Source organism: Passer montanus, unplaced genomic scaffold (assembly GCF_014805655.1).
Source record: "Passer montanus isolate IOZ18808 unplaced genomic scaffold, ASM1480565v1 scaffold2, whole genome shotgun sequence".
Taxonomy (NCBI): domain Eukaryota; kingdom Metazoa; phylum Chordata; class Aves; order Passeriformes; family Passeridae; genus Passer; species Passer montanus.
The window spans coordinates 15,285,674-15,310,913 of record NW_024366591.1 but is presented as its reverse complement, the minus strand read 5'-3'; the positions used below and the strand labels follow the sequence as shown (position 1 = coordinate 15,310,913).

Genomic DNA, 25,240 nt, shown 5'->3' with positions numbered 1-25,240 from the left:
AACCAGATTAATTTCCTTGTACACGATCTACTGTGGGGTATAAACACGTTTTATTCAGTGACTAGCCAAGAAAATGTAAATTAGCTGTCTGACATTTGGGAAATTCGTGTGGCTGAATTATATGACTGGTATATTTGGAAAACCCATAGGGTTTGTTAGTATCCAGGTGGATGTTAATTTTAAATAGAAGCCTGGTCAGATGCTGAGGTTTCAGTGTTGAATCAAAGACACAGAAGCTTCTGCTGTCTCTATCCTTTCACTGATGTAAAGTTGGAGGGTTTGTTGCCTGAAATCAGTTTCCAGAGGGGCAGAATGAAGAGCAGATCCGGACCCAAGCAAGCTGACTCCCCTCTGCTGCCCCGGTACTGTTCCCACTTCTCACCTCCGCGCAGGTTGAGAGGGTCCCCCTGCCCCAAGCCAGACCCGGGGCCGGTGGCTGGGTGCATGATCCCAGCTCCTCTCGCCATCCTTGTGGCCGGGGAAGGATGGAGTGATAGCGCACCGTTCCCTCCACAAATCTGCCATTCAGCGGGGCGAGGTCGGGAAATAATGAAGTCAGCACATTAGTGCCTTGCCTGCTGAGCTCACACTGCTGAAAGCTGCCGGTGGGTGAATTTCCCAGCGTTTGGAAACTTTGTCTCAGTTCTGCGGGTTTGCTCAAGTGTGCGATGGCTGTTTGCAAAGGGAGCTTTCCCGCTGGGTGGGTTTGCTTTCCTCCCCAAGGCTCAGGGAAGGTGAGAGCTCTCCTTCATGGCTCCCCTGCCCCCACTGCTGCCCCTCGCTCACCCCACAAACACAAAGCTCTTCCAGCGGGTTCCCTCCGCTGGGGAGCTTTTCCCTCTCCCAACTCCCACACTGGGACATTTTTCCACATTTCCAGGATTACGGCCACTTTCACTTAGATCTATGTGTGTTGCCTCCACATACAAAGAAGCACTCGGGGACGGGATTAGTAGGATTAGAAGAGATTCACATATGTCCAGTTCAAGCAATTGGTATTCAAAGCTTTACACTTCCAAATGCCACCAAGAGAGAGAAAAGGAGCTGGGAGCTTGCTTTGCATTTCAGCACCTTCCTGCGGGGGACAGGGACCTTTGTCTGGGACGGGGGGGACGCACAAATCCCACCCCCACCCCTCTTAATCCAACACCCCTTAGCCACCAACTCCTTCTCTTCAGTGCCACCGATGGGGCTCTGCTATAACCCCAATAAGGAGCTACAACTACGGCGGCTTTTTCCATTCTGTACTTTAGAGCAGCCCTTCTGCAACTTTTGGCAAATTCTGCTGGTTTCTGGTAGGCAAACCACAGTCCTGTCCAGGGCACTTTGTTACCATACATCTTGTCTGTTGATGTAAGACAGGAAAGCGTCGCTGTGTTGAGAATAAAAAGGCAAAAAAAAATAAAAAAAAACAATCCTAAAAGAGTGCCTTTGTTCATATTAAGTTAAATTCTTCATGTTAGTGAACTGTTCATCCCTAAGATGAAACAAGTGTGTTAGGTATTTCTAAAAAAATACCTAAAAAGCAGTGGGAAAATCTACTTTTTCCCGTTTCATTTTGGATAAACTGCCTTCCCTGTTGCCTTTAGGTCGTGATTTCCTGATATTACACACATCAGCAAAGGCAGCATTTATGTTGCATATCTTGAATTTTGGCAATCACTCCAAGTACAAATCATCTTGTTCAAAAATCAAGAGGAAGGCTTTGATATTAGTCAGTGTAACAAGCCTCTCTGTAGTATAGTGAGAGATTTTTGAAGCAGAGCAGGTGGAGCCTTATTTAAATACATTCATCAATTAATTAATTAATTCATTCTTTTGTTCAGTCTTTCTGCTCACTTTCTGCTCACTAGGATAAAAGCTTCTGTGGAATACTATATTGTTTGCTGTGACTTATGAGGGACAGGACCATATACAACCAGATTAAAAAAAATCATGCAAACAGAAAAAAACCCAAAACTTTCTATACCCTGAAGAATGTCCTTTCAGTGATTTCTTTTTTTAAAATTTCCAATAAGAGTATTTTTTTTTACAATTTCCAGCCCAGAAATTAAATTTCAGAGTATATTAAATAGGCTGAAGAAAACTGAAATGTTGCTAAAATAACAAAGATGATCTCTCAGTTATTTCCATTTACTTTTTTCTTTATAAGGCATGGAGTGCTGAAATCAATATATTTAATATGAATTTACTGATATCAGAGTAAGGCAGTACAAAATCCAGTGGGTCTTTTTTCTCATTAGTTAAATGCAACAAGTTTGAGTTGATATTTTGTTAGCTTACTATTTTTGCAACTCCAAGTCTTATTTAAATAAAAATACCTGGAAAGGGATGCCATGAATACCCAGATCAAAGGAACTAAGTATGTGGATTCTAGCAATTTTGGGAAGTCACTAAATTTTTCAGTGTACAAAGGACTCTACAGGACTTCAGATAGATGGAAATCCTTAAAATATCGAAAACCAGGGAGGTTATCAGATCTGATTTGGCTCCCCAAATCTTCAGGGAGTTTTGAAAAGCTCACATACACTAATGATGCAAGACTGGGCTTCTGCAGTTTAGGAAAAAGGTAGTGATATCTGTAAAATCTTGAGCTGCAACATGCTGATTATCCATTATGGGTGCTGCCAGCTGTGGAGAAGAGGCTCTCTTAGTAACAAAGCTGATGAGAAAACAACTCAAAACATACATACCTATGAACATAATTTTAAATATAATTTTATTTTCAGAAGTGATCAGAATAATTACTTCCCACTGCATCTGTTATCATCAGTCATGCAGAGCTATAAAATTAAAAATACATATTATTTCTTGCTTCTTTACCCCTAGTCTTATCGATTGTTGTTGCCTAGTCTTATCTATCTATCTATCTATGCTATTTATACAGTATTCCTCATAGTGAAGGTTTCACACATTTCAGTGTATCCACATTTTTTGGGTCAGTTGTTCTAGCCATACTGCAGGCAGTAATTGTTAGCAAGACTGGATTATGTGTGTCATCCCACTCCAGAACTATATTCTTTGTGTCTGGAAGAACCTTAGAACTCTCACCTCCCTGAGTACCCAAAATACCTGAAAGAAAAAGCAGTGCCAGCTGTTTTGCTGTGCACAAAGTGGCTGAGAAGAAGCTGTAGCTCCCAAGATCCTGTTCCATCCCACCCTCCCAGTCAGAAGTATTTCTGACAGCCAGGTAGGGTACTAGGGGCACTAACTTCCACCAAGGAATCTCTCATGTCCCATGTATTTCTTCTCTAAATTAAATTTGCTGGCAGTGTCTGAAACCATAGAGTTCCATATGAAGGTTTTATTTTCTCAAGGACCCAACTAAGCACCTCTGCAAGGAAGTGTTTTCCTGACAAAGAGATGATGGCTTCAGGCTAGATCTGGATGCATGAAATTGCTGCTACTGGGCACCCTACTTTGGTTTGGATGCAAAAGAATAACGGTCAAAATTATTACAGCAGTGCTATTAGCAAACTAGAGAAGATGACCTGCATTCTGTCCATGGGTCCTTCCCTGAAAACAGTTTTGTTTAGCACTTAGAAAGAAAATGTGAGCTCCCTTAGCTGAGCTTGGTGTCTATGGCTAGCATGAGCTCTTTTAAAATCTCATTATTAACATTCTGTTAATCAATTTCCTTCTTGGGAAACAAATATGAAAGGGTCTGCCCCCAATTAAAACATTTTTGTTTAAAAACGAAATTATCTCATTGGAGTAATTAAGAGCTTCCTCAAAGTGCTCACTGGTTCTTTATTGCAAGGAACAGCACTGGTGAATTGAATTTTAGGGGCCTGACCTCTGAGCCTATTGAAACCAGAAGGCATCAGTCAGCTTCAGTAAGGTTTGGTTCTGGCCCTGACAGGCCTCATAATCAGCAAACAAACACCACAGTTTGTCAGTGTTTCAATAGTTAATAATTAACCTCTGCCATAAGCTGGTGAGAAAAGATGGTGTTGGTGGACCTTGTCTTCTCTCCTTCTCTCTCTCTTTTAAGAGACAGAGGTGGGACTTTTATGATCCTCAATGCTATTGTGTCTGAGCACTTCTAAGCCTGCTCCAAGCTGCCAAGAATTACAGGCTCCCAGTGTTATACCCATAGGTTTGTAGGTTTTCCATTCAAGTGGCACATGCTGTGTCCCAGCCCAGGCTGCAGGAGGACCAGGAAAAGCAGCCGTCTCCTCCAGCACCGCAGCCCTGTGCCTGGCTCTCAGCACCCACCAGGCACCGCTGTGCCTGCAGTGGCACTGCTGCCTGGGGGCTTCTCTGAGATGGGCTGGGGCTGTCACCCCCCTCACGTGGGACAAGAGCATTTCTGATGGGGAGCTCTGCAGCTGCAGTGGGGCAATGACCATTAGGCTACACGGTACCAGCACTATCCTCTCCCGTGGGCCTGCTTTCTGACCATCATTCTTCTCTTTTATACTTGTGTTTGATGTTATTTTCCTCCAGCGTATTTTATTTTCCATTTCTGGAATCACATTTACATTAACAGTGCAATTGTCACTGAAAAGGGACTGCCTTCTTCTGCAACTTTAAACAAGACAGAAATAGAGAATTATTCACATTGTAAGGGTGGGAAAATGTGATTTAAATGATACAAAAAACTTATATAATAAAGTCTCCCTGAATATTTGAGGTTTCAACAGCTTAGCTGAAAGAAGTATAGCAAGATATTCAGCAGTGATTAAAAAAACCAGCCTTATGCCTTAGCCAGGCCAGATTTTACCATCGTTTCTGGTGTTCATTAGCATCTCACTGCACATGTTGTCCCATTGATCCCAATGGAACAAGCCCACACAATAGACTTCTATTCAGGGGTGCTGAAGGCAGTCCATACGCCCATCCCCAAACACTGAGACATGGCAAAGGTTTGTGAATAGACTGCAGATAATTTTTGTTGTGTCTTCTAGAATTTGTACTAGCCTATTATCAACCTGTAAATATTCACTGGAAACATGTATTGTTTAAAATTGAGACACAAAATGAGACAAGGATTTTTTTCTTTCTCTTTAGTGAGCCTTCCATGCTTTTGAATGTGTAGTGGAAAAATTATTCAATAATTTCTATGACTTTATTTATTTTCACTATAGCTCTGAAAACTAAATCGTGTTACACTTGTTTCTGAGATGGCAAAACATTTCAATCTTTGTTGGTTAGAACACCAATGCATTCACACTGAGATAACTGTAAATATTTGAGAAGCTTACTTAGCTTCAGTGCATCAGGGGTTTCTGATGGGGAGGATTTGCAGGGAGCGTGAGGGCAGCTCTCCTGTACTCTGTATCCATCTCCCACCCTGTTTACAGCCGATATTTAAATACCCTGTATGACTTAAAGAATAAGATAGTAATTATCAACTATCTAAACAGCGTGGGAGAGAGTTCTTAAAAGTCACTGCGTGAGTTTCAGTATCCAGTGTAAGAGATGGAGAAAGTTCACAGTATTAAGAATGTGAATAACTGCAAATGACATGGAAGGGCAGAAATAAAAAGAAAACTTGCTCATTTGAGAATGTTAATATTTTAGGTGTGAATGTGGGCCAGAACATAAGGGTAAAAATAAATACAGGCCTTTGAGCAGAGTTATTATCCTTCAATACTGTGTCAAGCCAGATGTGATTCCCAAAAATGTGACAAGGTTTTTTTGCCAGGACTGTCAGGTTAGCCCATTCCACATTCCTGAAGTGTGCACCGCTCTCCGAGCACTACACATGGCAAACATGTATTACAGTCTCAGCTCTGTGGCTATGTTTTGGAAATAATGCAAGTTCTACCAACCAGCTAAAAATTGAACTATTTAGTGGAAGCATATTCAATAATACCAGATGGTTTTGTTCTATTGTTTTTTTGGGGGTTTTGGTTGTGTTTTTTTTGGTTTTTTTTTTTTTTGTAATTCCAAAGATAGCAAAATATTTCACTGTTGGCTGTTACTGTGGCATGACTGATAGCTGAAGAAACATTCAAACTAATTTTCTAGAATCTTTTCTCATTGTAGAATGCAGATTTCAGGTGTAGTCACTACAGGGGGAAAAAAGGTATTACATGCAAACTGTTGATTGTTTTTTATTAATTATGGAAAGTAATTTCATACTTTTAGTAGCAAATATTATATATCAGAGGATTAACAATTTGTACTTCTCTAATTAATTAGACTTTGACTTTTTAGATTTTATTACTAAGGTTTTGTGCCATATTTTTCCATAAGTTTTGCGAATCAGTATTTAAACACAGAAAATAAAATGTCATACTTAATTAACCGCACTGGAATGTCTGTCAGTTATTTCCTTTAAGTTTAAATTATCTCCAGAAGCCGTGCCAGGTATAGACCTAATTTTGTTGTCTTCCGCAGAGTACTTTGAAGATATCAGTAAGTGCTCCAGTTTTATAATTAAAGAATGGGAAGAATTTGTTCTGACCCCTTGTTGCCAATGAATTTAAAACTATACGAATGGAGAATAATTTTTCTCTAACCAGGCAGAAGAATTTTATTTCTGGGTCTATCTGTCTGCAAAATTTTACTGCAGCAGCTAGGACAGCCTTCTTTTCCTTTCCTAGTCACTGCCCTCATATTGCTCTGCTATCAGAAAGCAAATTCGTGATAAACACAAGAACTAAAACAGTCTTTCAGCCTATTCACTTTGGCGATGTCAAAGTGTCAGATGACAAGATGCTATCAATCTGAATTATATCGCCAATATAAATGAAATCCATTAGTACATCTTGAGCAAAAGCAGCAAGCAGTTAGGGAATCTCAGCCATCCTCTCTAAAATAAAATGTGCAATGTTTAGAAATAACCAAATTTTAGCTTTAGCACCCAGTGCGGTGCAGCACAACCCCTTTGTAGCAGCACTGCTCTCACAGAGAGCCAGCTGAGAGCTCCCTTTTAATGCAGTGATCTTGGCTTCTTCGATTCTATCAACAACTACTTGTACTGCTAATTATTGTAACTACTTTTATAGTGAAAGCACGGTTGTCAAATATCAAAATTAAATTAAAACCAAGCAGAGATAGCGAAAACTAATAGCAATAAACCATTAAAACGAATAAGCTTCTAATAAACCCAGAAGAAAAATACATAACACTGGTGTAAGCAGTTTTTATGTAATTAATTAGATTCTATGTTGCCGGCCAGATCAAGGGGAGCCAATAAAGTCAAGGGGAGACAAGACTTAATATTCTGCCATAATGACACTGTGCAAGAGCAAAGTGCATCAATTTTCATACCAAACTCTATGATAATTCAAAATCGGGCACTGCCTTAAAATGCACCCTTTAACTAAACCCAGTATTTGAAAACGCACGATTTCGATTCGGAGTAGCCTCTAAACCCAGAATCGTGCCCGTGAGCCCCCGCCGGGTGTGCAGCGGATTGGGTCCCGCATGGTCCGGCTCGGTGCCGGCGCTGTGCTGGACGGGGCGCTCCTGCACCTGATCCCCTGAGTCTCCCCGATCACTTTGTCTTTCCGGAAAAAAACCAAAAAAACCCGCGTTTCCCTTTCATCAAATCTGTGCCTTTATGAATATAGAAATTAAAAGATGGTATGGAGAACATTAATTTGATATAACAACAACCTAGCCGTATTTTTCACCCTCTCCGACTCCCCGAAAAGTGAATCATTTGGTTTTCTGACTCCTGGGGGTGAATTTCGTTGCTGTGCCGTCGGGGGCAGTTTCGCTGTTGACTGAACCGCGATTTCTCCGCAGCCCTATCCCGAATGTCCCTGGCCGGGGGATGGCGGGCATTTGTCCGGCGCGGAGCGGCAGCGGCGAGCGCAGCCAGCGCGGACCCCGCCCGCCCCCGCACGGCACGGCACGGGACGCGACGGGACGGGACGGGACGGGAAGGGACGGGACGGCCCCGCCGCTCTCCGCCGGCCCAGCGGAATTTGTCCGGCGCGGAGCGGCGGCGGCGAGCGCAGCCAGCGCGGACCCCGCCCGCCCCCGCACGGCACGGCACGGCACGGGACGGGACGGGACGGGACGGCACGGCACGGGACAGCACGGCACGGGACGGGACGGGACGGCACGGCACGGGACGCGACGGGACGGGACGGGACGGGAAGGGACGGGACGGCCCCGCCGCTCTCCGCCGGCCCAGCGGAAAGTGTCCGGGAGGGTCTTCTCCCACTTGGCTGCGCCCAAGAGTGACAATTTCCGCACACCGCTCTGCTGTGCCTTTATTTTTGTCCTTCCTTCTTTCTTTCCTTCTTTCCTTTCTTACCTCTTTTTCTCTTTCCTTCCCTTTTTCTTTTTTTCTCTTTTTCTTTCTATCTTTCTTTCTCTCTCTTTCTCTCTTTCTTTCTCTTTCCCCCCTCCTTTATCTCTCTTCCTGTGCCTTTTTCCTTTATTCATCTATCTTTTTCTCTTTCTTTTGAGCTGCAAAGGAAAGCAGCGAGGAAGGCTGGATGCATCAGGCAGTGTTACGACCAGCAGCGGTGCTGGAGAAGGGCTGCTGATTTCCGAAACGACTTTCCTGGCGAGCCTCCCTGCGCTCGGGATTTAACCTTGCGTATTTTTCCCAACTCCTTCCTTTGCCCTAAGGCGACCCCGAGCGGAGCCGAGTCCCACCCCGTCCCGTGAGGGAGATGTGGCGGCAGTGCAGGCAGGACCGGCCCGCACAGCCGACACAGGGGATTGGGGAGCATCCCCGGACATCCCCGGGGAAAGGGAGAGAAAATTGTTAGTAATATTCCTTCGAGTGACAAGTCCATTTTTTCTTCCCGTCCCAGCCCCCGCCCCTCTCGCCCCGCGGTGCACCGGCGGCTCCGCAGTCCAGCATCGTCCCCCGGCCCCATCCCGAGGAAAACCCAAGCCCGGGGGCTCGCGGGACTCGCAGGAGCAGCTCGCCCTGCCGGAGGTGAGGACAGGACTCCTCCTGTTGCTTGTCCCCCGACGGCATCTTTTTGCCTTCCTCTTCTCGGTCCCCGTCGGATTTGGACTTTCCCAAACCAAGGGGCGCGTCTGCTCCGGAGCGGCGGACGCGGGGACGAGGGATGGGAGCTGTAGCCTCGAGCAGCCTCCAAACCGGAGCCGGGGCTTTTCCCCGATCCTGCGCGGTTTTCTGCCGCTGTCGCCGTCACTGAATCAATTTTTGTTCATTTGCTTCACCCCAGCTCCACGGGAGAAAAGGACTCAGGGAGGAGCGGGCAGCCCGCAGGAGCCACAGGAGAGCGGCTCTGCGGGGCGCGGAGACCGGCGGCGCCGGCGTCTGTGGGGTCCGACGGCCCCGAGGACTCCGGGCCCCGCCGGGCTCCCTGCCTTACGGCCGGCAAAGCTGTCAGCTGAGGAAAAGTCTAGGGCGGCTCACGATGGAAGAGCGATAAAGCCGAGATCGCGTTCAGTTACTTATGATACATTCTCCTAAACTATTTTTCTTTTCTTTTCTTTTCTTTTCTTTTCTTTTCTTTTCTTTTCTTTTCTTTTCTTTTCTTTTCTTTTCTTTTCTTTTCTTTTCTTTTCTTTTCTTTTCTTTTCTTTTCTTTTCTTTTCTTTTCTTTTCTTTTCTTTTCTTTTCTTTTCTTTTCTTTTCTTTTCTTTTCTTTTCTTTTCTTTTCTTTTCTTTTCTTTTCTTTTCTTTTCTTTTCTTTTCTTTTCTTTTCTTTTTTTTTCTTTTCTTTTCTTTTCTTTTCTTTTCTTTTCTTTTCTTTTCTTTTCTTTTCTTTTCTTTTCTTTTCTTTTCTTTTCTTTTCTTTTCTTTTCCTTCTCACCGCAGGATTTACTGACAGTGTTAGAATCAGAAGGCTTTAATTTTGCTCAGCAGATTAACCACAGTTAAACTCAGTCGGACGAAAATATCCTTCTTTTTCTGACTCTTCGCCCTCCTCGGGGCATGAACACTGTGGAGGAACGAATTCCTGCCAAGATTTCTACCGGCCCCTAGGCACCTTTCGGGAAGTGGACACTCAGCCCATCAGTTTCCCCCGAGAGAGGGGGGCACCAGGGCCAGCGCCGGGAGTTCCACGGGTGGCGCGGGTGGCTCCCGTCCCGTCCTGTCTGACAGCCCCGCACTGATCGCGTACGCACCGCCGGGGCTGGGAGGATCGGGCGGACCACACGCCCTTCCCCGGGCACGAAGGCTGCTCCCGCCGCCGTCCCCGCAGGGGAATTCTCACCTCCCCATCCCGAGAGACCTCGCAGGCGGCCACGCCGGTCCAATCCGCACCCGGGGCAGGGGCAGGCACGGGGCTCGGCCGGGAGCTGAGGTGGCGACCCCCGCCCCGGGTGCCCCGCCCGCCCTGCCCGGCCGAGCCCCGCCAGCTCTGCCCCACGCACCCTCCTCCCTTCCCCGCGGCTGCGGCCCCTGCCCGGCACCCATCTATCTACTTACTGGCGCGAACGCCTGGGATGTTCGCAGAGCTGCCCCCCAGCCGGCGCCCTTCCCGCCTGCGTCCGGCCCGGCCCGGCCCGGCCCGGCCCTCTCGGTGCCACCGACGGCGGCTGCGGCCGCCCCGCCGGAGCCCGGGGCCCCGGGGGAGCCGGCCACCCCTCCCGCCGCCAAGCACACCGGTCTGCCGCCGCACCCTGGCTTTCCCCGTTTATTTAAAGGGAGTCACTGGCCCGGGGGGAGGCGGGTTCCCCAGCCCGCACCTTCCCGCGGCTGCTGCCCGAGTCACCATCGCTCATTTAAACAAAGCGGCTGCCCAGGTACGAGGCAGCGGCGGCCAGCCCTCCCCGGCGAGGGCCGGCCGGTGCCGCACCACACGCCCCGGCCCGGGGGGACAGGGAAAGGGGGAGGGAAAGGCAAACAAAGCGTGGAGCCGCGGCTGGAGTCGGGCATGCTGTAGGACAGGGGGGACCGATGTCCCCCAACCCCTCCCGCCGTAGCGGAGGGACTTCCCCGGGCGGCTTCTGCCCGCTGCCGCCCGCGACCGCGGTTTGCTGGCCGGCCCCTCTCCGGCACGCAGCCCCTCGCAGCCCCCTGGCTCCCTACTGTAGACGGGATGAGGTTTTATATTGGAAATGAGGAGGCAGGGGGAGGAGAAGGCGCGCACACGGAGCGATGAGTGTGCGGTGTCAATCAGAGGGGTTTTGTGTCTCCTTGACTCCTGATGGTCCGTGGCTGAGGTGTCCCGGGTGGCACCACAATGAATATGAATAGGGGTCCTTGCTAAATGGGACAGTCAAAGCGCACCGCCCTGAATAATGGCACGTCATCCTAACTAGACCATTATACATAGGAGGGCTCCTTTTGTCTCTGCTCTCTGCTGCAGCTCTATAAAAGCCCCTCTTTTTCAAGCTGAGGTTAGTCCAAGCATACACTAACTAGCCATCCTGTAAACAGGCTGAGTAACCGGGTGAGGGGAGAGAGAGAGAGAGAGGAGACATTGGAGAGAGAGAGAGAGGGCTGAGGGGTTTTTCCTCTTCCTCCAGCATTTCCAGCCCTTCGCTGGCAGACCCTGCCGTCCGTTTATTTCCTTTTCATTTTGTTTTTGTTGCTTTTTGAAGAAGAGTTGTCTTGTTCCACCGCCTCGAGAGCAGGGAAGAGTTTCTTGCTCAGAAGCCTGAATACAATGAATTCTGACTCCAGCTCTGTCTCCAGCAGAGCTTCCTCGCCAGACATGGATGAGATGTACCTGAGAGACCATCACCACCACCACCACCACCACCAAGACAGCCGGCTCAACTCAGTCTCCTCCACTCAGAACGATCTGGTGCAGAAGATGTCTGGGGAAGGCCTCACCAGGAACGGTTCCAAGGCCGGAGGGGAAGGCAGCAAGTACAAAATCAAGAAGCAGCTCTCGGAGCAGGACCTGCAGCAGCTGCGGCTGAAGATCAATGGCCGGGAGCGCAAGAGGATGCACGACCTCAACCTCGCCATGGACGGACTGCGGGAGGTGATGCCCTACGCTCACGGACCTTCTGTGAGAAAACTCTCCAAAATCGCCACCCTCCTGCTAGCCAGAAACTATATCCTGATGCTCACCAGCTCCCTGGAGGAGATGAAGAGGCTAGTTGGGGAAATCTACGGGGGACACCACTCGGCCTTTCACTGCGGCACGGTGGGACACTCCGCCGGGCACCCGCCCCACGCCGCCGGCACCGTGCACCAGGTGCATCCCATCCTCGGCAGTGCCCTGTCCTCCGCCAACACCTCCTCCTCCCTCTCCGCCTCCCTGCCGGCCATCGGCACCATCCGGCCCCCACACTCCCTGCTCAAGACCCCCTCGACACCCCCCGCCCTGCAGCTCGGCAGCGGCTTCCAGCACTGGGCTGGCTTGCCGTGCCCCTGCACCATCTGCCAGATGCCGCCCCCGCCCCACCTCTCGGCCCTCACCGCCTCCAACATGGCCAGGATCTCGGGGGAGACCAAGGACCTCCTGAAGTGACTCGGCGGGGCTCCCCCGGACGGAGAGGGCGCTGCGCCGGTCCCCCCCCGGCCCCCGACGGACCTGCCCCCTGCCCCCGCCCGCCAAGCCCCCTGTAACACGGGATTAGCGTAGTAAGGACCTTGCAAAGGTAATGCTCCACCCGGCTCCTCGGGCGATGTTTTCTTATTATACTAAACTGGAAAAAAAGTCCCTGTTGTAAAAAGAATGATGATGATAATAATAATGATGATAATAATGATAATAATAATAATAATAATAATGCCGATGATGGTAATCCAATGTAAATGATTCCTTAAAATGTATGTAAAAGGAAAAAAAAAAAGACATGGTTGTCATTGTAGTGTTCGCAGCTACCAAGAGACGATGAAATCGGTTTGGGGCTTTTTTTTTTCTTTTTTCCTTTTTTTTCCTCGGGCTTTTCCTTTCTTTCCTTTCGCACGGCGACACCTCCGAAATTTCCCGTTCCAAACCTGGCTGCGGAAGCGCAGCGGCGGCCCAAGGTAGACCAGAGAGTGCGTACATGCTTTCCGCCCCAGCTTGTCACCCGTGGGGACCGGCCACAGGCGGCTCCCCTGGCAACGGGGACTTCCGAGAGAATTCACTGAAGTTTTCCAGTGTGGTTTATGGTTTGGGGCTTTTATGGTTTGGTATTTTTTTGTTTTGTTTGTTTTGGTTTTACAGATTTCTTTAGGATGCGGGTTTGGGGGTTTTTTGTTTTTTGTTTTTTTGTTTTTTTTTTTTGTTTGTTTGTTTGTTTGTTTGTTTGTTTTTGGTAGTTTTTCTTCTTCCCTCTGTGAAGAAAAATGAAAAAGAAATTAAACAAAAAAAGAGGAAAATAGTGCAAAACACAGCACAACCCTCCAGCAGATCTATTTTGCCAAATCTCCCATCTCCTTCTCTCGGTGAAGTGTGTTGATTTAGCTGTCTGGGGTACAAATTTCTGTTGCTGGCTCTGGATTTGTTAGTGTTTGCTGTTTGTGTTGCTGTTGTTTTGTTTGTTTTTGTTTCCTTTTAAACATTTTTTTGTTATGGTTTGGTTGTGCATGCGGGGTCAGCTCTTGCCAGATCGGTGATTTGTATATGTAAATTGAAAGTTTTGTTGCTGTTTATTTCTTTTTCGATGTGTTTTCCTGGGACATTGTTTGAAATAATGTTATTCTTCATTTCATTCGTTTGTTTTCGGTTGGGGCCTCAAAGACACCACCATGTCTTTATTTTTTATATATTCTTGATAATAACTATCGATATATTTATTATTGACCAGTGTTTCTGGATGAGATTTCCAAATAAAGTAAAAAATTAATTCCAAGCTGCCTGTTTCGCCTTTGTCCGGGTCTGGAAGCTGAGAAAGGCGCCGTATTCGATGGCTTTGGGTCTCGCCAGGACCTGCCGGGCGCAGCTGGAGGAGGCTGGCCCAGCTCCGTGTGCCCTGCCTCGGGAGCAGCCACGAACGCGATGTGCTCAGGTGTGTGCGAGCCGCCGGGCAGGTTCCTGCAGCTTCCCGGCGGGCTGGCAGCCGTCGGGAATTGATCGGGGTGGTCCATGGCCACTCCCGCAGCCAGCGCCGGCCGGGGGAGGACGGGCCGCGGGCAGCGCTGGGGAGTTTATGGGAAATAACTTTTTTCTTTTGAGAACCAGTTTTCAGTCCCTTTTTTCGGGAGGGAAATGGTAGGATGGGCAGAGTTGGGAAGGCAGTTCTGCCCCGCCGGGAGGCGGCTCTCCAGCTCCCAGCGCCCTGCGGCTCGGCACAGGGGAGCGAGGTCCTGCTGCACCCCGGCCAGCCCCGGGCCTGCCTCACGGGAAAGGGGATGGCCGGGAGGCACCTGAAGAAACAGGAGAAGGCGACTCCCCCTGAGCCGTAAGCTGAGCGGTGACAGCGGGAGGATGGATGGGGCATTTAAAGCGAAACGCCAAAAAACTTTGGGAAAAGCGTCTGCGGGCGACCCGTGCCGGTGAGCGGGCTGCGCGATTATGCAGCACCCAAGCCAGCGTTAAGACATAAGCACGCATACACAAACATCTGAAAATAAAAATAACGTGTATTTACCTCGAAAACACGAACTAACAAATCACGTAAAAAAACCTCCCTGCCGTAAACTACTCCCTGTCCGAGATAAATCCTTACAGCAATTCAGCAAGGTGATCAACTGATGCTGCAACCAATCCCTCCCTCCCTCCCTCCCTCCCTCGGGGTGCACCAGTGCGGGCTGTAGTGCCGGGGTGACCCCCAGGTGCACTCGGAGCTGTGCTCGGGGCTCTGTGCCGGACACGGACCGGCCCTGCCTTCCCGGGGACAGTCCGGGCTGGAGCCCCTGCTCGGCCCCGACGGCCAAAGCCCTCTCATCCACACTCCCCGCTGCTGGCAGCGGCAGCCCGCGGCGCTGCTGGCGGGGGGAAAGCGAGCAGGGGGCGAACAGGAGCGGGAGAACCGCGGCAGAACAGCGGGAGCCGCAGGGAGCGGGCTGCCGGCCCCTCCTCAGCCCGCCCGACGCCCCTTCCCTGCGGGGCTGACACGGACCCCCAGCCTCCCCGACTCCGCGTCCTTCCCGGCCCTGCATTCCTGCCCTCGGAGCGGGGCGAGCGGGGTAGCCTTGGACGGGGCTGGGCTGCAAATGGCAGCCGAGAGGAGAACCAAGTCACCCCTCGGTGCAGGAGTGGCAGTGGGGCACCCGGACCCGCCGCCATCCCCCGCAGTGCTGCCTCGCCCCGAAGCATCTCCGTCACTCGGCCCCTTCGGTCCTGGGCACGGAGGGCCCCTTGCCTCAGCAAAAGGGTTCTGTGGGGACATTTGATCCCCACTCAGCCACACACAGGCATTCCGGGTTCTGGCTTCCCTTCCCTTCCCTTCCCTTCCCTTCCCTTCCCTTCCCTTCCCTTCCCACCAACAATTGAACAACATCAGAGACTTGCCCATGGGGACAGAAGGGGGAACTGTGGGTTTTCTTTGGGAAGGTTTTCCTTCACAAGCACACATGAGAAATAAATAAAACAGAAATTTTTAAAAAGAGGGGAGGGGAAGATGGCTGAGGGGCAGAAATAGGAAAGAAGGAAAGATCTGATGGTGGCAGAACCTGGCAGCACCCACCCTCTGGGCTCGTCCCTGCCCGCTGATGAAGCTGTGGGGATGGGGCACAGCATGGTTTGCTATGGCACAGCACAGCTTGACTCAGCCAGCTTCTGGGATAGATGAGGGGATCTTGGTGTTCTCAGGAAATTCCTTTCATTTCCACCACAAAAATGAATAATATCTGTGTGCACATTTGTAAAATACATTTATGTGTACACACTAAATATAAATATAAATATAAATATAAATATAAATATAAATATAAATATAAATATAAATATAAATATAAATATAAATATAAATATATCAGCGGAGGATGGACACTGCTGTGCATCACTTGTGCATCCCCTTGCTGACCACTGGGTCCTGGCACAGCTGTGCTGTGAAGAAGGCAGGTGCTGCTCCTTGTCTCAGGGGAAAGCAACAACCCCTCCCTTCCCAGTGCTTCCTAGTTTCCATGCGCGAGGACCCTGCTGCCTCTGCCACAAAATTGAAGCCAAAACACCAGGCACTGGTATGCAACCCTCTAAGCTGTGGGGTTCCTCTTCTCCCCACTCTCCCACCCCACCTGACAAGTCCAACGCAGTCAGTCCCCTCACGCCTCTTCTCCAGCTACATAGGGCCAGGGAGGAGGTGGGGATGGGCTTGTGTTTTGATTAATATGGAAATAAAATGCAGAAATAGCAGCAGTACTTAGCTTCATTGCTTCAGTTTAGAGATTTATTGGTGAGGAGATAAACACCAGGCTGGGGGCCTTGCTCAGTAATTCATGGTTCCCATCAGTTATTACCAAATGAGCAAATCGTTTTTCTTTGAAGTTACAGAGGGGAAAAAAAGAATAATTTTTTTAATAGGTTGCTACCCCTTGCCTCTGGTCCAGCCCTCATCTGCCTGCCCAGTTGCCCTGATTGGGGCCCTACTCTCCAAGCAAAACATATGAGTTAAATAAGGAGTTTATTAAGGATGTGTGTCTCTTAAAATGCTTGTGCCTTGCTCTGCCTTCCTCCTACTTTCTTTTGTATTTTCCTACTTGCTCCTGTCTAACTCTTTTAATGTCTCCGAAGCCCCACTTTCCCTGCGGCAGAAGCAGGCAGGCATGGATTTGGGCTGGAAAGTGCTGTCACAAGATGACATCATGCTGCTGCCAGGGAAAACAAAAGGGCAAGATTGAGAGGCGGAAATGGGTACTTCGGGGGCACAAAAAGCCCTTCTCAGGTCTGAAACAGAAGCAGCACTAGTAGCTAAATAGAAGCTAATCACTAAAATGTAAGCAGACATTTTTCACCGAAGTTCTGTGAAATTGAAGGATTTGAGTTTTTTCAGTGTGTTAGAGATACCTAGAGACATCCACACTGTACTGCCTAAAATTGATCCAGAGCCTGCTGAACAGTCATATTTACTGGACCAGCAGGACAGGACAGGTGAGACATCCTAGGGCATCTCAGGGGCAGTAAATAGCTATGTTGAAGTGGTTGAATTGAGCCTTACAATCATAGAATGGTACAAAAAATAAGTTGTAAAAGACCTTTTAGGTCACTGAGTCCAGTCATAATTCTAACAGTTCCAAGTTCACCACTGAATCATGTCCCTAAGCCCCACCTTACTGTATTTTGAATAGGGAAACAGAGTAAGAACAAAATGGTCTCAAAACAAAAATCTCCATATTGGAATATTTGAGTAAACAGCTACACTTAAACCAAAGAGAAAAAAACAAAACAAAACCACCCCAACTTTTACAGAAGGATCTTCTCCCAGCAGCTTAACCACTTTTTAAACAAAGAAACTTAATTGTAGTTTAATTGTTAGTAATTTTGTGCTCTCTGTTTTTTTCAAATAATCAGTTTGATTAAAACTATAAAAGGTTTTAGGGTCAAATGAATAAAACAAAAAGGAATTGCCAATCTTACATCACATCAGGGAGATGATACAGTCTTTGATGGAGCTGTATCCATACCTGTGCTCCCAACCAACAACTGCTCAGCATCCAAAAACTGCTGTGTTGGAGACACTGAACTGAGGACACCAGAAGGGTGAATGGAAGTGCCTGTAGCTTGCTGACCCCAACAAACCTTCTGTCTCATGCCTTTTCATTTCTCTCTTCTGAAGCTTGATATTACATTGAAGTAGGCACATAGATAAGCACAGTGCAACCAAAGAAGAGTTAAGTTTGGCTGATGGGCAAAACTTCTTAAAAATTAATGTCATTGGTGAGGCTATGCAACCAAAATTTATGCCTAGATCCCCCAAGTCTCTGAACTTGTGGTAGGTTCAGGATAGGGTTCTATATTGCCTTCGTAAAAGAACTGTAGATCTATATTTTAATTTAATATTTTTATGTTTGTTTGCTTTTCCCCAAAGTGTTGTGGCTGTTGACACGTACATCTTGAAAGTTACCTGGCAGAGCAGCATCAGGGGCTGCCAGATGAGCAAGGGAAAAATGACAAGAAATGCAAAAGAATTTAGGGTTTAGGGTGAAGATGATTTATGGAGATCCACAACTCAAAAACGAATGGATCTCTTGAAAAACAAGAGGCTTGCACAGGGTCTGGTCCTGATGCCCTGTAAGCTAATAAAAGCAGATAAGACTAAATTGTTAAGACACAGATAACAGAGTCCCCACAAAACAGGGGAGGAATGGAACTGTGATCTCTGAATGCATTTATCACCTCCAGAAAACCCTCTCCCATGTCAAGGATGTACATGAGGGTGCAGCAGTGACTTATTCACACCACCAGAGGAAATATTTACAAATTATTCATGAAAGGAAGTTGATGTGTGTGTTATAAAAAATGGATTGTGTTTTTGGAAATGTTAAATTACTCTTTTGCATACTTACTCTTTGTGGGTTTTTTTTCTCGTGTGTGTGTGCTCTTTTTTCTTTTTAATTTATTTTACTTTTCTTTTAATTTCTCTCTACGTAGTGGCTCTGACTATCACACACCAAGTGCTATTTTGCTGTGTTTCAGCTGTAAATTGTTAGGTGTCTCTCTGAAAAACCATGAGATTTAATTTGTATTTTTTAAAAAGCAGATAAATGTTTCACAACTAATAAAAACATCTTTTACAAAACCTGACCTTCAATCTGAGGGAGTTGCAAGTTAAAAAGCAGATAAATGTTTCACAACTAATAAAAACATCTTTTACAAAACCTGACCTTCAATCTGAGGGAGCAAGCCCTCATCCATGGGGCCAGAGGAAGAACAATAACATGACCACATGAAACATCCTCTCTCCTGACTTTTTAATTTTTGTTGATAAACAAAGACCTGTGAAGTGCCATACAGGAAGTAGACAACTAAACACGCAGCTTGTCCCTTGTGCTGCCCTACCTCATGCTTTGCAGGGAAATTGGCCATGGTGGGTTTTGTGGCCTGTGCTGTCAGATCTTCACGCAGCAAATGAATTTTCAGGCACTAAGAGAAAGGCAGTTTGAAACATTTACTGGGAGAGCTTCTAACCCCAGTTTCAGCACTTGGCTTGCCTCCTTAAACTGCAAGTGACAGTAATTAGTCACAACAGTGGTGGCCATGGGTGGCATGATGGTTTGCTTGAGCACAATGAGAATTGAGTTTGGACACCACTCCATGTAAGTGCTGATACTTATAGTACAGACACAGACCTGCCTGGGCTAGAAACCATGGAAACCTTGCGTGCACTTCCATGCAAAGGGCCAGATTGGTACCAGTGTCTGAACATCTCTGAGTCTCATAAATTGGCAAAGGACCTAAACTAGAAGGGTCTGAAGGCTTCATTTCCATGGGAGGTGGATGCAGCAGTTTCCAGACCTTTGTCACGGAAGTCCCCACACATCCATGCTGTCTTTTGCAGGGAATTAGGAGAGCAGTTACTGTGGGGCAGCTGTTCTGTGCCTATGGATGGGTCTAGCTGGGTCCTGAGTCCCTGCTGCCCTGCAGGAGTGGTCTGCAGACCTCCTGTGAGCCTGCTGTGTGCTGCCTGCCCTGCTTGCCCTTCTCTCAGTGTACTTCTCTCAATGGCTGCTGTGACCTTGGTCTCCTGAGGTGCTGCGGCCCAGCAGACCTTCAGGCATGGTCAGGTCCAGCAGGCTCCATGTGTTTCGGAGGGTGCTTCCTGAGCAGGCTCCAGCCCACACTAGCCCTGTGGGCCACCTGCTCCTTGTGGCCTTGAGACCATATCTGTTAGCAGTGCATGTACCCTTTTTCTTTCTCACCGGGTATCTTTGGGAGGTTTAGTTGTGCTCCATTTTGAAGCAAGACAAGGTATGCTCTGCGAAAGCACTTGAGCACAGTGTTTGCAAAGCTTCAGGATCTTCCTGGTTTGCTTTTCCCTAGTCCCTCCAGCATGGTCCATTTGCCCTTTCCAGAGGTGTAGATGTACATCTCATTACTTCATACTTCCATGACTTGTGCCAGGACATGAGCTTTTTCTTATTTGACTTGAGTGCAGCTGTGGATGCTTGCCTGCCTCACATCAGCACTCTCTTGTGTCTGTTGGGTGCTCTAGGGTTTTCCATTTCTCAGGGTTCTATAAGATGTCCAAGATTTCCATTCCAAGCTGGAATCATGGACTTCATCTCTCCTAGAAAATTAACCAGTGCTCCATAATGTTTGCAGGCACTGTAGCTTAATTATTTATAGAGTTAAATTGTTACAACAGTTCCTGGCATGTTTTGGCTCCAGGCAGCTAGCGCTCTCCTGAACATTTCCCAGGCAAGGTTTGGGGATAGCATAGGCCAAAGGCCAATCCCAGCAGGCAATTTGTGTTCAGCCACACTGCCTGGAAAGCAAGAATTTAATAATGTGGACACACGCCAGTCTGTGCCAGTTGGCTTCAGAGCTAGGTAATGGTCACAGGCATGTTTTGTATAGATGTACTCCCAGTCTTTTTCCCTTACAGAAAGACTTTGTCCTTGTTGTCATCTCTTTCTCTCCATATTACCAGGAGAATACATTTTCTTTGTGAAGTGAGATATTTATCAGAATTATTAACTGATCAAGGTCCCCAGTATTTGATTTGTTTCCATTACTTTTTGGCTTTCTCTGTTTAGCTTTTCCCAGTCGTGCATGATTGGTTTATTGAACTATGAAACTGTAAAGAATGTCTGTTTCTACTTTTGTGTCATGTGCAAGAAATCTTTCCTCTCTTCTGGGTTTCACATCAACATGGGGCAAAAGATGTCCATGACAGCCACTTTTTCAGTTCACAAATATGATACATAGACATAAAATAGCCCTCAGTATCAGAATTCTTCATATGTCCTGGGACAGTCCATCCTCATCTATCATTAAATCTCCACCAAGAAAAATGAATCCATTCCCAAATTTGTAAGCAGCTGGGGAAAGCAGAGAGCTTTGGCTTTCTGCTATATAGGAATCACATACCTTGTGGGAGAAGTGGTTCCAGGCATAGGCTGAATGAGAGGCTTAGGGCTTTCCCCTGGGACTTGTCTCCTCTTCTTTCCACCTGCTTAGACCAGGCAAGCTGTACTTTGTGCCCCATCCATCACTTGTTTCAGCATATTTCCACTTATCAATACAAAGCTATAATCCAAAGAGAAAACTTTACTTTCCTCTTTTTTATTGTGTTTTCCTAAAATGTTGCAGTGGGTTTTTTCTTCCCACTGATGCATTTAATCAGTTTGGCAGCACGCCATCCATGATTTTGCTTCACAGCACTTTTTTTACAGTGTCTTTGTGTCCAAGGTTTCTGCCCCAAATCCTGTCTACTGACAAAGCCAGCACTAACTAAATACCCTGAACCAGATCAGCACTAATTGCTTCTTTGCTTCTTCTCATGTGGATTTTACCCTAGATCTCTGGGGTTGACTCTGTTTCCAGCAATACAGCAGAAGGACAGCTCTCCTGTAAAAGCAGTATCAGCATTTCAGTTCCTTCTGTCTTGGTCATATTGGGTCAGGCGCCTGCCCCCATGAAGACCCCAGCATGTCCCACATCTTGCAGGGCCCCACAGTCAGCAGGTGACCCTTTCTTTGACACTGTCAGGTTCAGTTGCTTGAACATCTCCTGCTCATCCCCTCACCCGACCACCAGCTCCATCCATCTCTCTCCATGGGCAGCCCTCTTCCTCCAGCTGCAGCATCTTCTATTCCAGCCTTCGCTGCTGTGGTTGTCTCACCTTGCCATTGCATCTGCCTGACCATCTGTTGAATCATGTGCAGTGTAAATAACAGCTAGTGACAAATAATAGCTACAGATACCCTCCTGTAATAGTCTGGTGGTCTCACTGGACACTCGCCACTTTACAGCATCTTCTTATTTTTCCTTTCAAGTCACAATTATATGGTAATATTAAAGAGGGCTGTAATAGAGTCCTTGGGCTACCTTATATAATTTTCACATTTTCCCCATAAGTGTTTGCTATTATTCAATTTCCCTTCTTCACAACTGTGATACTCTTCCCACTGGAGAGATCACAACAGGGCCTTATTCTATGCTTCAACACAGCATTGAAGATACCCCTCAGATTTAACAGAATTCAGCTTTTAAAACCAATCACATTTAATAATTTAGCTCAGAAAAATGCAGAAAAGAAGTGAGACTAGTAGATTTCTCTACATCCTTCTTCACAGAGAGCAAAATGTTTTAATCTAGATTACGGAGAAAACGAAAACTTGCCTTACTGTGTTTGGTCAATAAGAAGTCTTTACCTCACTGAGGCCTTTAACCTGCCCACAGACACCGACTCGGTCACTAGAGTGCTGAAAACATTCTGTAGCTGATGTAGCAGCTGATGCTTCATCCAGTAGATTCAGGGGCAGCTTTACTTAGAGGCAGCCTTGCAACAGGAATTTGTCCTCCATCTCACATCTTTCTGGCTACATTTGAATGCTGAAAATTAATTGCTTTAAACATATCTATGAATCCAGTTGATGGCACAGACACCAGCCAAAATAATCTTTGAACAGTTGTGGTGATCCTAATGGTGAGGATAGCTGAGTGGTATTTGAAAAACTTTGCTTTTTCACTCTCATTCTCAATTCAGTTTAGGGACGTTCATAAAACCACTACATTTGACAAGTGCTTGTTTTCTTCACCAGTTTCCTTGAACTAGCAAGCTGATGACAAATTTTTCGTATAGATGGGATTGCTTGAGAAAAATGTGCCTAGGAAGCAGGCTCACTTTTTCAGAATAATTATTTCAGTATGTTGTGCTCATCTCTCAAGGTATGCAAGCTTCTTTCGCTGGGTGCAGCTCAGGGGAAGGAGGAGAATAAGTCTCAGAGCTTTCCTGCTGTATCAACGGAGCTTTTAGCTTTTTTGTTTTTCTGTTGAAGATGACCTTGAACTCACTTGCTGAAGGTGCTTATTTCCGGCAGGTCAAAGATGGGCAGGAGTTTCCTAAGCAGCACATTTTATTCATTATCTGCCCCTGGCTATGGAGCTGCCTGTGAGGATGCTGTCTGTCCCTCCCCTTCTCAGGTCTCTCCTGTGGAGACCCTGCAGCCCACCAGCACTGGGGACCACAGGGACTGCCTGTAAAGAGATGCTCGATATACTGTGTAACCAGAGCTGCCTGGCCAGAGCTGCAGGGGAGCCTCCCAGGGCTCTGCACCCTCTGTACCTCTGTGGAGAAGCTGGGCTGGCTGTGAGACAGCCTGCAGCCAGCAGGCTGGGGGTGTAGGAGACACCTCTGATGGCAGTGCTGGCCTCAGCTCACTCCTCAGCCTCGGACAGGGCTTTGCAGATACTCACAGGATTGGGAGTTATGACTGATTGGTTGCTCAGGTTATGTGCTCAACTGGAACTTGGAAAGGCACAGAAATTTTTGGTCTGGACCAAAATCCCAGTAGCAGCAGCTCCAGAATTAGGTGGTATTGATCCAAAGACGGGGGGAAATGACCCCTGAAGATGTTCATTCTCCCTTCCTTCCACAACCTCCCTAACACACACTGTGAGTTTCCCTTCCCCCTTTTCCCTAAACTTTTAGGACATCTCCATGCATTTCAGAATTACTGTGGATATGTTTTTAATTTTTTTTTTCACTAAAAACAAACCCAACTAGGTTGGGTTAAAACTGGTTAAATCCCTCAGGACCTCAGTAGTATTTTAAAACATATGTGAAGGGGAGGAACCATTTTTTGCACGTCCTGAAGAATATAGCTGACATATGGACCATTCAAAGGGAATTTTTTTCAGGCCATTGGCCATGCATGAATGGCTGGGCTTATACAGTGGGGATCCAAGATACGATGGGGATCTTCTCCCAGAAATTGGGCTTTCTATGTAGCAAGAGCAGATCCTGTAGGTGCTGACCATGCTGCAGGCTCCCGGAGCTGGTAGCAGACCCAGCTGGGGGGCAGGGGTGGGCTGGAGCAGCGCAGTTGCACTGCAGCAGGCTTTGGCTGGAGGGGAAGTGTGTCCCCCCTGCGAGCCTACCCCGGCAAAGCCTGCCCCATGTGGCCCCACTTTTGCTCCTCTCCACCAGAAGCTTTCTCCTAGCTGTGTTCACTGGTGCTTGCTGCTCCAAACATGACTTTACTGTGACTGGGTGCCTTTGTAGTGCCACAGGTAGATTTAGCACCTCAATCATTTTTCCGCTAAATACTTCCAAGGCCGCAGAGAAACACCTTGTAAATCTTTTTACTTCCTCAGAAAAAAACCCCAAAACCCTAAACCACAAAACAAAACAGAATAAAACCAACAACAAACCACAAGGAAGTTCAGGGAAATAAACCCCTAAATCGAATTTCTTGCTTTAAAAGTGCTTTACATATATCACCACCAACCAGCATGTAAATTTTAGTCAGCTACTGGACTAGTCTTTTAAAGAAGTTGAAAAATGGCCCTGCATCCTCAAAGGACACACCTGTTATCTGAAACAGTTTTTAACCAGCTTGTTAAGCAGCTTTGACAGATCAAAGACCCCGGACAATGGGCACAAACTTTAACAATAGTTTAGCCTTGAGCAAAAGCTTCTGTCAAAGCAAGGCTTGTGCCAGTAGTATTATGGCCTGCAATTGAAAATAAATTTTACTTGAATAAGTACCTCAGCCCGATCAGAGGCACTGCCGCCAGGGAGACAAAAGCAGTTGGGGATAAGTTATTGACTCCACTGACAGCATGAATGAAGTTCATTATGCCAGCCCACTCTTGGTAAATGTGTCAGGTTTTAAACTGAATTAGGTGGCAGGTGCATGGACCATTTTCCTGCCCCCCTTGAGACAGTAGAGGGCCAGCCATCACCTGATTCTACAGACAAATGTTTAGATTTGGTTTTCATATCGCACGGGCACAAGTGACAGCATATTTAAATCATAAATAAGGTTTCCTGAAAGCCCTTGTCTATGCCACTTTCTCTCTCCGTCCCCTGTAGCTGGCTGGCAGTGCTCCCATCTCCTTGCCTGCTGGACCCTGGAGGTGGGTTTGCCTCCCTCCCACTGCCCCTGCTACAGCCCCCCTTGTGCTCCCTGTTCCTATCTGCCTTGGCGACGTGCAGGGTTTGGGCTTCCACAGGCCACCTCTGGGACCAGTCCTGAGCCAGAGGGACATCCTGACCCCTCTGCTCCAGTCTGGGTGACACTGCATACAGCACGTTTCCAGCTTCAGCAGGGTCTGGATCAAGCCCTGCCATAGCTGATTTAATGTATATATATATATATATATATATATATATGGGCTTAAAGAGATTGAATCCAGACATTCTATGTTAACCTTCAGTATTAATTTCTACAGTAAAACAGTATTTAATCCTTGCAAGCCTCTGATGACAAAAATCATTATCATTGCAATGTCACAGAAATACACGCCAGATCAGAAAGAAGTGGTATGAAAAACATACATGTATCTATGTGTGTGTGTATATGCAAACAAAACCACATATGAAAATACAAAATCATCTATATATG

At 47.2% G+C, this 25,240-nt stretch overlaps 1 protein-coding gene across 1 annotated transcript; it reads left to right on the top strand.

The window, feature by feature from the left end:
* The first annotated feature begins 11,510 nt into the window (after positions 1-11,510).
* Positions 11,511-12,326, top strand: OLIG3 (oligodendrocyte transcription factor 3). The gene has a single exon (XM_039707622.1). It carries the CDS (start codon positions 11,511-11,513, stop codon positions 12,324-12,326), a length of 816 nt encoding a protein of 271 aa, XP_039563556.1.
* The last annotated feature ends 12,914 nt before the right edge of the window (positions 12,327-25,240 follow it).

What these genes read in the sequence shown, in the direction of transcription:
- OLIG3 (XM_039707622.1), top strand. Translation starts at nt 11,511, where the DNA reads ATGAATTCTGACTCCAGCTCTGTCTCCAGCAGAGCTTCCTCGCCAGAC.